Source organism: Osmerus eperlanus, chromosome 21 (genome assembly GCF_963692335.1).
Source record: "Osmerus eperlanus chromosome 21, fOsmEpe2.1, whole genome shotgun sequence".
In the NCBI taxonomy this organism is placed as follows: domain Eukaryota; kingdom Metazoa; phylum Chordata; class Actinopteri; order Osmeriformes; family Osmeridae; genus Osmerus; species Osmerus eperlanus.
This window is the reverse complement of record NC_085038.1, coordinates 13,071,430-13,084,229: the sequence shown is the minus strand read 5'-3', so window position 1 is coordinate 13,084,229 and position 12,800 is coordinate 13,071,430. Positions and strand designations below refer to the sequence as shown.

Genomic DNA, 12,800 nt, shown 5'->3' with positions numbered 1-12,800 from the left:
ACGGGTGCGTCCGTAAAGATGAAGGAAATAACCACAATTCACGAATCTTCCTTTAGATTGTTTGTGTTAATGCAGATTGCATGTACTACTGTCTCTTCTGCTCTATCTGTTAGACTGGGCTGCATCATACTTCACAGTTAGCAGCAGACAAAGGGTTAATTCCTTGCACGCACGCACCCACTCACCCCCTCCACTGCCAGCACACACACCCCAACCCCCTTCCCCCATTGCCCACTCTCCCTCTTTCCTCCAGCAGCTCTACAGCCTATCAGGGAGCAGTTTTGCCCCACCAATAGGAGCTCTGGTAGGTGATGTCATGCTGCCGGGCTGGTTGTGGTGCTGATGCTGTGAGCTGGTACAGCAAACAGAAGCTCAACAGAGAGAGGGGAGAGAGAGGACAAAGTAAGCCAGGACATAGAGTATCATCAGCATTTTTACATACCAAGGTAAGTACTGCAAAACCAGAGGTTAAGTGATAGGATACAATAAAATGTTTCTTTTGAAATTTCATACACAGACAACAAATTACTTATGTTTTTATTGTGCAGAGACATTTTGTAGATTGTATTTAATACTGAATACCAGGACTGAGGTAGTTTGTAATGGAGTTAAAGGATGTGAGATTTGTGTATGGAGATCCTCACTGCTACAGAGCAACACAATTGATGACATCATCGGCTTTGCAGCCAGAGAGCTTGATGGAGTTCCGCTGTTTGTGTCTTGTCATTAAAGAGCTGTGCTCTTCCTCAGGTCATTACACACATATACATTGTTAGTACAGATAGAGGCTGTGCAAAATAGAGTTAATAAATGAATTGTTGTGATGATGAGAAAATTGTAAAAAAGAAAATCTTGGATTCGAATTTATCAAACCAGTCTGGTGGACTGTTGTTTTGGATATAATTTTGTTGTTGATTTGTTACATTGCATTGCAAAATGGCAGGGTTAAGTTATGTGGTCAGAGCATTTGACTTCAGATCAAGAGCTCCCAGGTTCAAATACCCCCAGTATGTCACTTTGCATAGAAGCATCTGCTAAATTACATTTACATTTAGTCATTTAGCAGACGCTCTTATCCAGAGCGACTTACAGTAAGTACAGGGACATTCCCCCGAGGCAAGTAGGGTGAAGTGCCTTGCCCAAGGACACAACGTCAGTTGGCATGACCGGGAATCGAACTGGCAACCTTCGGATTACTAGCCCAATTCCCTCACCGCTCAGCCACCTGACTCCCTAAATTAACACATTATTCTCTGTATATTCAGAAGATGTGTTTGTTGCAATGTGACAAATAAAGAAGGTTTTATCAGATTAATTATATTATGCAGTTACTGCACTGGGTTACTTCGTAAATGACCCTAAATAATTCTAGCAGGAATTAGTTGAATCTGTAGGATGCATTGATTAAAGTTGTGGGTGTGGGTGTGTTGGAGCGTGTTAATATGATAGTGTGTAGCCAGCCCCACACAGCCTCCTACTCTTCCTGTGTAGGCTGGCTTCCTCTCTCTGCTGTGCATGAATATCCACTCACTACCAACACACACACTAACATTCACATCCCTACAAGCACACACCATTAATATGCATCACACTGACACACACACTGCCATGACACACATAACTGAGGTAGAAGAAAATAATGTCAATGTGAGTCTGAGTTTCAGAGGGAGTGTGTGGGCTTGTGTGCTTTCCGTGAATGTGTGAGGGGGCACAGAGAGAGAGACAGGGAAAAATAGATAAAAAAGGCAGAGAAAAAAGTGAGAGAGCAAGACATAAAGGAAGTGACAGAGAGAGAGCCTGTGATAGATGCAGTAGAGGAAGGAAGAAACATCATTGTGTTGAGATGGCTGTATTTTCAGTCAAAACAGAAGACAATAAAACAAGGCAAATTAACTCTTATGAGTATGATTTTTCATTAGCCTCTCTTCTCCTCCACCTTTTGGTCTTGTTTTAATTTCCTTCCCTCCATACATTGTCTTACTCTTTTCTTCTCACCCCTTTTACTCTCTTTGTGAGTGCGGACGTTCTGTGTAGTAAGGAGAAGTGTTTTATGTATACTGTGTGGGCCCCAGTGGCGGATTTCGGCATAGGGTGCCATATTTTGCCGGGAACGACACAAGCCGACCGCAGATCTTTTGGGGGGGAATGGTGAAGTTTGCACATCAGTTTTTCTATCGCTCATTTGCACGTCACGTCAAAATGATATAATGTCACCGTGTGGGACTGTGGGTCAATTCACCTGGTCGTTGTGGGCGCCCTGAATCTAGTTTGGGAGCTAGGCAGGCTGCCTGCAGGTCTCCCACTCAGAAGTACGAGAGGGGGAGGGGGGAGGGGATATGTAGGCCTCAGGTCTCCCCACTGGAAGCCCGAGGTAGGGGGAATGGGGGAATCTATCAAATAGCGCACCTCTAACTTTGTACAGTCATGCAATTAGTAAAATCTGACACATTACAAAATGCTACCAAATAAGCAACAATTCATTCATCATATTGTGAATATAGGCCCACAGTTTTACAAACATATTGTAACATTTGTGGGGGGTTGGTGTGAAATCGTTAAGAATAATATCAAACCAGTCTGCCCACCACCAGGGTGAATTGGTTTAGTCTTGACTCCTGATCAACAGTGTTGGGGGATCAAATAGTTTTTAATGTTAAAATTATTTATTTGTGTTGTTCAAAATTTCTGAATAAAAATGACAATTAGTGCAGAATGGTGGTTAGGGATGGGGGTGGGTGGGTGGTAGGGGTTCGCCCAGGGAGCCATAAAAGCTAAAACCACCACTGATGGGCCCACAATAGTAGCCTGGAATCTGGCCTGACAGGTCATATGAATGTGTTTATGTGAACTGCGGAAGACAGTACAGTGTTGATGCTTGCTGAATATCAAGCATTTTCCTATTATCCATCCAAGATTACTATTCTTACAACATCAAAGCTTTGATTAATTGCACACATTTTGGCAGTGGAGAACAAATGTAATTTATGTTTGGATGGCAACATAATCTGCTGACTGGTAGATGGATGGATGAATGGGTGGAATGGATTATTTTAACAATCACTTTTTCTGTGTTCCCTCAGAGAGAGAACAGTTTGATTTCTTCAGGTCTTTGGAAGCCAGTTAGCAGAAACACAATGACTCTATCAGGTAAATCTGTGAATGTGTGTTTGAAAGAGATAGAGAGGGGGGTGGGGGTTGGGGTCTGAAAGACAATGTAGCAAGGTACTATGTATTATTCAGTGCTGACTGGCGTCTTCTGTTCAGCCAAGATGCGAGAGCTCCCTCTGGTGTCTCTCTTCTGCTCCTGCATATTACCTGCACCCAAAGAAAAGACCCCAAACAAGAAAGGTGAGCTGTCTTTTGATTTCACTCACCTTGTACATATAACATTACAATCCATCCTTTCATTAAGCTAATTAATCACAGATTTTTTTTTTCTTTTGTATTTATTGAATGATCAATAAGCAGGTTGGCCATTTTATGTGTTACGTTCAATATGAGTTGATGAATCAATTAAGAAGTCTTCTAAATACATTATTTTCCTCTCTTTGCCATGCTCTTTTTTTCTCTCTCTCACTGTTCCACTCTTTTCTCTCTCTCGCTCTCTCTTTTACTCTCTCTTGTTCTCTATTTCTCTCACTTTCTCTCTCTCCATTGCCCCCTGCAGGTGTGGTGGATCTGAACCTGTGCATCATCAGGGACATGGAGGTGATTGAGCTGAACAAGCGTACGTCCGGCCAGGCCTTCGAGGTCATCCTAAAGCCTCCATCCTTTGATGGAGGGCCAGAGCTCCGTGCTACCACACCCCCACGCAGGGAACCCTCCCTTGAAGACATCCAAAGGAAACTGGATGCAGCAGAGGAAAGGAGAAAGGTGAGGAGAGGAGAGGAGAAGGGGAGAGGTGAGGTTATGGGAGGAGGATACTCAAGGAGATGTGAGAGAACAGGACAGACATAAGGGGAGAAATGTTGTGAAGAGGAGAGGAGAAGAGGATAGAGGAGGAGATGTGAGAGGACAGGATAGAAGGAAGAGACAGTTTGAATGCCCCTGTAACCATTCATGAACAACATGAGCCATAAACTCTCGCCCCTCCTCTCTATCCTCCCTCCACTCTCTTCCTCCCCTTGCCTCTCTGTCTCCCTTCTATGTCCTTCTTTCCTCCCCCACTCTCCTCCTCTCCTCCTCTCTCTGTCACCCCGTTTTAGTGTCAGGAGGCAGAGTTTTTGAAGCACCTGGCTGAGAAGCGTGAACATGAGTGGGAGGTGGCCCAGAAGGCTGTGGAGGAACACAACAACTTTGTCCGCCTGGCTAAGGAGCGTCTAGAGCAACGCATGGAGGCCAACAAGGAGAAACGGCAGGCACACATCTCTGCCATGCTGGGGCGCCTGCAGGACAAGGTAACTATATAAACCTTCCTCCCCCATGTCACTTGTCTTTGCTTTTCATCTTGCTTTGATTTTGTCTCTTCTTTTGAAAGTCAAATCTACTTTACCTTATTTTGCTTACATATAAAGGCAGATATGGAACACAGAATTAACAAGTGTGTTTTTCTCTTTCAGGACAAGCACTCTGTGGAGGTGAGGGCAAACAAGAAGGAGAGGAGTGTTTAAAAGGAGATGAAGCAAGGAGAGACAAAGGGATGAAAGGAAAACCTATGGAGCCCTTCAGAGAAAGAATTGTTTCCTTTGTGATAAAAAGTGATGTTAAGTCACAAGTGTCTGCTTCAGAATAAACTATACTACTATTTACTACCGTTAATCAAGAATAAAGTCTAGTATTGCATAAGTGAATACGTTTGAATACAATAGAAAGATCAGATACATATAGTTCACCTGGAAGACCTTAAACACATCATGTCTACCAAAGCATTCGTAGTTCCTCGTATGTAAAAACGTACTTGATTCGGTTTGTCATTTCCTGTTATCCCCACTTCCTGTGAATAGATCTAAGTGCTAGCTTAGATATTGAAAAAAAAAATCTCTTTCATGACCCCACTATTGTATCTAGAATCTCAGTCTGTTCATCAGTTTGATATGTTAACATGAGGGCCTGTAGATGAAACTAACAGTTTGTGTCTCTCTGTGTCCTAGGTGTCCTGATGGCCTGATCACAACACAAGCTGAACATTCCATGGAAACCATTTTACGGAAGCCTCTCATATGAGTTGTTACCGCGGTTACCGTAACCACGGGAAGGCCCTGTGTTTTTTGGAAGGCCAGGACAGGCCAGGGTTAGAGAGAAGGATGACTTTCATCTCATCACAGCAGCTCTCACAAAGAGAAAAAAAGAGACGAGAGCTGGAGATGGAGGCGCGATACTTTCGTGTTTAGGAATTGGTCCAAGTGCCTGCATCTAGGATCACACCAATTCCACAAAGACCTTCAAATACATTCTAAAGACCTACTGGATACATTTCAAGGCATTCTAAAGACTGGGAAAAGTGTAAAGGTTCTGATTGATACCTTCATCTTCACTTAAGGACCACTCAGAAATCTATCTGCTTTGCTGATGTGCCAACAGTGCCAATGAATGCGCGTGTGTGTGTAACTGTGTGCATGTTATGTGTGTGCGTGTGTCCATATGTGAGCTTGTGCATGTGTGTGTGTGTGTGTGTGAATATGTGTGTGTGTGTGTGTGCGGGCATACTAATATGAAACAATGTGCTTTGAGCTAATACCTGCAGGCTAGGTTTTAATATATCTTTCATTATAAGTTAGATTTCTGAACTGGATTCCTGTCTCCAGAAATGTTATGGACAGGGTGCCTGTGTGTGACTATATACAAATTGTACTATATTTTAGATGCCAAAAGTAAAATAAAAATATTTGCATTGAAATGAAAGTCTTTATTTAATAAATACTTAAAGGAAATATGAATACAACTTAAATAGCCCATTAATAAATACAAACAATTATTACACAATACATTATTGTTTTGGGTTAGAAAGTAAAGATTTCATTTGTTCAAGTTCATCTTTACTTTGTACAAATAATGAATACAAATAAATTAACAAAAATAACCCACAAATACAGGGTGTTTAGGACAGTTCACAAAGCAAATTAAAAACCATAGAACGCTCCCAAACGTTATAGATGCATTCTTAGTATTAAATAATTTTGTCATTATACTACCTATTGTACTTGAGTTCAGAATACCTGTATTCTGGTCCACAGTTGATCTGTGAAGCCCCAGAAAAATTCCAACATTAGAATAAATTAACCTAAAATTCATTCCATATATGACCAACAGGGTCAGGGTGTATTCGCTTTCAGCCTACTGTTGGACCTTGATGCTTGGATTGACGCAGGTACAACCCACAGGGATCACCATGGTCTCCAGGCGGTAGCGGTAGTTGACTCCGATGGTCCCCAATACCCTGCGTAGGACCAGGATCTGGTGCAGAATGGGTTTGGACTCAAAGGTGAGGTTCTCACGTCCCTCCTTGTCCAGACAGCCGTTGAGTGAACAATGAGCTTGATGGATAGTGGGCGGATAGAGATCCTTGTAATGGGTAGTGCTGAAGGGTTGTGGAAGAGAGAGAGAGAGGGGGGGGGGGTATACGTAGAGAGGGATATAGAGACAGAAATATAGAGACGGAAGAGAGAAAGAGAGGGGTGGGGAAAACTTGAAATTATTAGTGTTTTTTTATGTGTGTGGGTGTGTGTGTGTGTGTGTGTGTGTGGTCCTACTTGTAAGTCCATGGGGAGATTGAGTGGTCATGGAGGGGTCTGACAGGATGACTTGGAAGAATGATCTTGGAGTCCAGAACCAACGTCACTGTCTTGTCCCCCAGTGGGGGAGCATGGGGGGCAGCCTCGGCCCCAAACATCGTCATTACCACCCCACACAACACCTGGGGGAGAGGAGACAAAGGTTGCTTTTCTGAACATCTGAAGACACTCACATTTACAATGAAGGTTGGTGTCCCAGACACTGAAGGGAAACGTCTGAAAATAGTCATCAGGACAAGCAGACAGCACATCTGGATCATTTACTATTTACCAGGCTAGATTTTTGGGTGAGGAAATCTGGAAATCCAATGTACTTCAATTACTTTTGTGTACTGACTGTTTAATAGACAGTAGAGCTTGGTACTGCTGTGAAGGTAGAAATGTACTTCCTCTACAAGCATTGTTACAATCTATCTCCAGTATTGATGTTATAAATGGTATAAACCTAAGAGCTCATCACACACACGCAAGTCGCACAAAACAAAACAATATAAGTAAGCACTCACCATTACAGTGTAGAGGTTGGAAGCTAAGTACATGGTGTATAACTTAGTCTGTCCAACAGATGATGGGTGACTGTAGGTTGATGTTGTGGTCTTCTATCTCGGTTAAATGAGCTCTACTGACACTGATGTGACGCTCTGACAGATTTATACTTTGGTGTGTGGGTGTGAGTGAGTGTGCGCGTGTGTCTGTACGATTGTGTATGTCTGTGTAAGTGTGTATGTGTTTGTGCACATCACTAATTTCCTCTGATGCAGCATCCTGGCAGCCTCTTTTTTACTCTTTCATCCTCTTCTTACAAGCAAACTACAATGAAATGACTAATGACACAGATGAGAGAAAGATGAACTCTATTGAAACATCTCCACCTATAACTGTATTGAGTGTAGCACTGGGATGCCTGGTATGGCATGATCCTAAGATTCTACTACCGACTGAAAAAAAATTGTAGAAGTTCAAAGAAAACAAAACTAACTGGATGTGTGTTTTAGTTTTACTTGAAAGAATGGAGAAATTAAGTAAGCGAATGAGAGTGAGTGATCCAGGCAGAAGACTCTGGATGTGGCTAATGAATCCGGGTCTAAACCAGGCTTCTTGGAGCTCGGCCGATCCCCCTCAAAGTGACAAAACCTCAGTTAATTCTTATTTCTATGCGTTGCTTTAACTACTTTTTTACTACTCTACTCTCTCTCTAAAAACAATCTTTATCTATTGTACATTGGGCAAAATAGTCTGATTCTTTAGTTAGAATTCAACAAATGTGATTGTTGGAGGGATGCTCTGATCAGGTCATGATCACACCTTTCAGCTTCATTTCAACCATACCTGTATTTTTTACTATTGTCAAATACTTGGATGCACTTCTCTCACCCACTGCAATGTAACCAACGATTCAGTCCCTTAATGTGTAAATCATATCTCTATTCTAATAAGAATACTTTCATGTCATATACCTCTGTAACGAACCTTGGTCTAGTACCAGCATGGTTTAGCTCCAGTATTGTTTATTAACTGGGATTAAGGGATACTACTGGGGACTACCTGACTATTGGAGGGGTTAGGCTTCCAGACTCTTATGAACAACAGTACAATACATCAGTAGTATTTTGTGTGTAAATATTGGAGGTCATACCATTTTATGTAAAAACTACTTTACATAGTACAAACATTTTGGTCATTCATCTTAAAATAAGAGGACATCTTGGGCTTTCTCATAATGTCATAAACTAACTTGATGTAACTAATTAGAAAAAACTCAGAAATAGCCATGTGATCTTGGTTAATTAATTAAGTTATCAATGTATGACTATAACAACTTTTTCAAAATACGTTTATTAGATCCAAACACACACATTTTTATGTCAAATGTAAACATAAAAAATGCTGCATCTCGAGAGGTTATTAAGGTAGGGTTCACTGAGCTGATTCATTACACCCGGAACTTGTGACCTGTTTTGATGCTGTCGTGCCGCCCCCGCCATGACTTTCCATCTTTGCAACATTGACTGTCAGAACAATTAGTTTCCAGCAGATGATGAGACCGAATTTGAGGATCTTTAACAGGATCATATTTAGCATTGAAAATAGTGTTTTTGATAACAATACACACAATGGCACAGGGGGATTCTTGAATAGATCAATTTTATATAGGAGCATTTACCTACGTAGGTAGACACATTACAGCATTGCAACCACACAGGAACAGCATACCTACTATGTATCTACTACGTAGGGATGTGGTAGGTATGTAGTAATGACACTTAAAGTCACGTATACAAAGCAAAAATTATGTTTTTGATCTATTACCTCGTAATACAAACATTTCCTATTTCTGTGCCAAAATACACTCTCATAAACCTGCAGATGAAACAAACAAAATAATCAATAAACTATCTGTTAACTGATTTGGATTAGGGATTAAGATTGAATCACTTTTATTGAAATGTATTATTTGCAAGCATCAGCAATTCTAATTTCACCAGTCATCATGATTCACAGAGATATGACACGTTGTGGAAGTGGGTTACTCCGTGGTAAGAATAATGTCTTTGATCAATACAACTTTCTAGGACTTTCTCTCTTCCTGTCTCTCTTCTTTTGTTGTCTTCGCATTACACACTATGTGGAGCAACAGAGATAAACCAAATTACTCATATCTTCATAACTGGATGCACCTAGGGGTTTAACATATAACCCACCAGGGAGTTTCTACTCTCCAGACATCCAGGAATGTATGAGGTAGATCTTATTGTGGCTTCTTCTCCACTTCCTCCCCTACTTCTTTCATTTGTTCTTCCTTCTCCACCAACCCAAACCCCAGCAGAGCTTCAGAAGCCGTTCTTATAGTGATATGCTTGATGTCCTTTGTTGTTAGTTATAAATATTTTGTACTGTAAGTTTTATTACACATTCACTTATAATGTATTTGCACAGTGTGGGAAATGCAACCCTAACAGGTTAACACGTTTAAACTGGATGAGATTTAACGAACAGGATTGTGAAGTCAGACATTTCCTTTTGTTGAATTTCTTAATTGTTACTAAGATTATTATTATAACTGCTATTGTATTGGTTCTTATTATTGTTGACATATTATTCTTATTATTGTTCTCATTATAATTACAACAACAATATTGATAATAATGACAAACATTATACAAATATATACATTTCCAGCGCATTTTATTTGATTTCAATGCATGCGTGCAACATCCTTCCTCTCTCCAGATGAAAAGAGGTCAGAAAAATGCTGATCATCTTTCCCGACCGTGTTAGTGGCAGGCCTCACCGAGCGAGGTGGAGCGAACGTCAGAAACTCTGTAGAGCTGCACCCTGACAACTCTCACGCTTCACCACACCTCAGAGCTCTCTGAAAAACCTCAAAGATAGGACGTGACATCACCACAGAAAGGTGGGTCTAAAAGAGGGTAAGCAGGAGTTCACTCAGTTTACAGTGAGCCCAACAGATGAAAAGAGAGACACTTGTGCCTGTGTGAAGTTTTTAATTGCTAATTCATTGATTGTGGTGTGGCCAATAAGTAATTAGTTACTATAGTTAATTTATTTTCACATGAACTGGCATTCACAGAACAATTACATTTTACTAAAGGTAAACTGAAAAAAATATAAATACATTTGTGTGTCATCTCATCTGATCTCACAAGTTCTCACTTTTGGGACAATAACATCACATTGAGTTACTAAATCAACTATTATCTATTTTGCCCAGGTCAGCATTTGCACAGTTGCACAGTACACACCTTAACCAGTTTATGTCCTCAGATGGGCTTCATCATATTGTAAGACATACTCCCAGTTGAGTGAAATAATTGTTTTTGCCAGATCCAAAAATAAAATATTTTAACCCTCATAAATTTCAAATCTATCTGACAAACTAGACAGATATATTTGACTAATTCCAGGAGTGGTGAATAGTTTAAAGACCCCATGTGTGGGAGGCAACTGCAGCTCTGAGTGAATGAGGACAGCGGCCAAGATGACTTCAGTCTTTGGGTTGCTACTGTGGAGGCAAGTGCTGACAAGAACAAGCACATTTGAAGGGAGAGGCGTATCTGTCAAAGGATCTATCGAGGACGTTTCGTTTAGTGGTGATGCAGGGAAGATTGAGAGATTGTTTTAGTGTGATGTCCTGTGGTTCACCAGTCCCAGGCATACAAATAACTCTAACAATGACTAGACTACCTGGTAAACTTGGATCAGATGCAATACAGATTTCTAGTTTAGTGTATTTGGGGTGAGTTCAATTTTTATGAAAGTTTATCCTTTTTTGGGGACTGATCCGTTGTCCTCCCTAAGCCCATCAACCTTCCTCCCTGTTACGTCAAGTCCCTTTCTGGCCACAAAAATTTTTTCATTCAATGTGAAATTGTGGTCACATGACCATTTAGCACATAAGTCAAGTTAATGTGTTGGTGTCAAAGTGATATTCAGTTAAATTATGCAAAACATAACTAGTGGCTACTGATAAGTTTGAAACATTAAATGAATGACGCATGCAGCATTTTTTCACTTCCCTTTGAAAATGAATTAAATGCCAGGCTCTATTTTTGGTTACATTCTAATCTACTCTGCAAAGCATTTACCATTCACTTTATAGATAACCAGGGATAAATTGCAAAAGGTGGGGTAAAAGGGGTGCCACTGGAATTGTGTTTTGATTCATGGAAAGAAACAGACACACCTTTATAAGGTCACCTGTTTAGCATCTTGGTAGATAAGATCTTGCAGGCACCAGATCTCTTCTGTATTGTAAAAAAAAATCTTCATTTCCCACCATCAGTGATGCCTCCTCTTATCAGATTCAAACCAATATCATGTGTCTCTGTCATACCACCTGATACACCAGATAAATACCAGAGTAGAGAAGTGTGAAGTACTGAAGAGCCTGAGATAAAACAAGAGAGACAGAAAGAAAGTGACCAGCAGAGATGATGATGCTCCGAAGCAAGGCCTCAAAGTTCCTGGTAAGATAAATACTGAATGGATTCCTTTTGAAGTTGAGGTTTGATCAAGCGTTTTATTTGGAAATGGTCAGAAATGGAAGGGTACACTTCTAATTTTGATAATTGGATTTGTCTTTTTTTTTACTATAAATAAATAATCAGTCATCTTCTCATCAGCCTGTCTGATCGAGCTTAATCATACTTTGACGTTACACAGTGTAGTGTCTACTCAAATATTGTAATGGTAATATAATCTATTTCTATTTAAAATGCACGTGTGTCTGTTTGTTTTCCATCAGGCTGTGTGCTGCTGTATTTTTCTAGCTCTGAGAGTGGAGGCCATCAATCGGGAGAAAGACTGTGAGCAACAAAAAGACAGATATGATGCAACTCTAATCATCCCGTCAAACTATGAACAGGCTTCGTACGAGGACGCAGAGGGGAACGGGAACATCCATACACAGTCCCTCTCTCCTTGGACTTGGAAGTGAGCTCCCTGACACCTGTTCAAAAGTCTTTTTTTTTTTTTTTTACTTGTTGATGAACTTCCTGATCTAACATATCAATTGAGAGTAAAATAGCAGTCTATTTAATCCCAGTATTAATGTAACTATTCATTTCCTTTTTTTTCTTTATTTAAATATAACCCCACTCATCCTCTTATACTTTCTTATCTTCCTCTCACTTCCTGCTACCCATCACTGTCTCATCTCTCCTCTGCCTCCACCTCTCCTCCTCCCCTCTTTTCTTCTCCAAGATCCAGCACTCTTAAGGGGCGTATCCCTGCCACAATCTGGGAGGCAGAGTGCAGTACCACTACTTGCAGTTATGCATCCATCTCTCTCGGTTATGCCAGTTACAACAGTGCACCCATTGTGCAGAAGGTGCTGGTGCTGCAGCCAACAGGAAACAACAATAGCTACAGCACATCCTACCTATCAGTGTCTGTGGGATGCACTTGTGTGTTGGCACAGACAAACTGAGATGGACAATTAATCAAGAGATCTTGTAGTTTATTTATTATTTGTCATCATATATTTTTTATCATTTTATTAATACCATGATAGTTCCCTGTCTCATGGAAATTGGATGGACAATAAAG

The 12,800-nt window shown here is 40.7% G+C and overlaps 3 protein-coding genes across 3 annotated transcripts; 2 read left to right on the top strand and 1 right to left on the bottom strand.

Annotated features, from left to right (window-relative positions):
- The first annotated feature begins 276 nt into the window (after positions 1 to 276).
- Positions 277 to 5,944, top strand: stmn4l (stathmin-like 4, like). The gene is made up of 7 exons (XM_062446433.1): positions 277 to 446; positions 3,081 to 3,147; positions 3,265 to 3,348; positions 3,668 to 3,873; positions 4,206 to 4,397; positions 4,560 to 4,577; positions 5,091 to 5,944. Exons 1-7 carry the CDS (start codon positions 312 to 314, stop codon positions 5,097 to 5,099), a joined length of 711 nt encoding a protein of 236 aa, XP_062302417.1. The 5' UTR covers positions 277 to 311; the 3' UTR covers positions 5,100 to 5,944.
- Positions 5,871 to 8,629, bottom strand: il17a/f1 (interleukin 17a/f1). Its single transcript, XM_062446441.1, has 3 exons — positions 7,238 to 8,629; positions 6,690 to 6,853; positions 5,871 to 6,517 (listed from the first exon to the last, which is right to left on the bottom strand). Exons 1-3 carry the CDS (start codon positions 7,268 to 7,270, stop codon positions 6,274 to 6,276), a joined length of 441 nt encoding a protein of 146 aa, XP_062302425.1. The 5' UTR covers positions 7,271 to 8,629; the 3' UTR covers positions 5,871 to 6,273.
- Positions 8,630 to 11,611: 2,982 nt separating this feature from the next.
- Positions 11,612 to 12,800, top strand: il17a/f2 (interleukin 17a/f2). The gene is made up of 3 exons (XM_062447189.1): positions 11,612 to 11,719; positions 11,998 to 12,185; positions 12,456 to 12,800. The coding sequence occupies exons 1-3, from the start codon at positions 11,684 to 11,686 to the stop codon at positions 12,679 to 12,681; spliced, it is 450 nt and encodes a 149-aa protein (XP_062303173.1). The 5' UTR covers positions 11,612 to 11,683; the 3' UTR covers positions 12,682 to 12,800.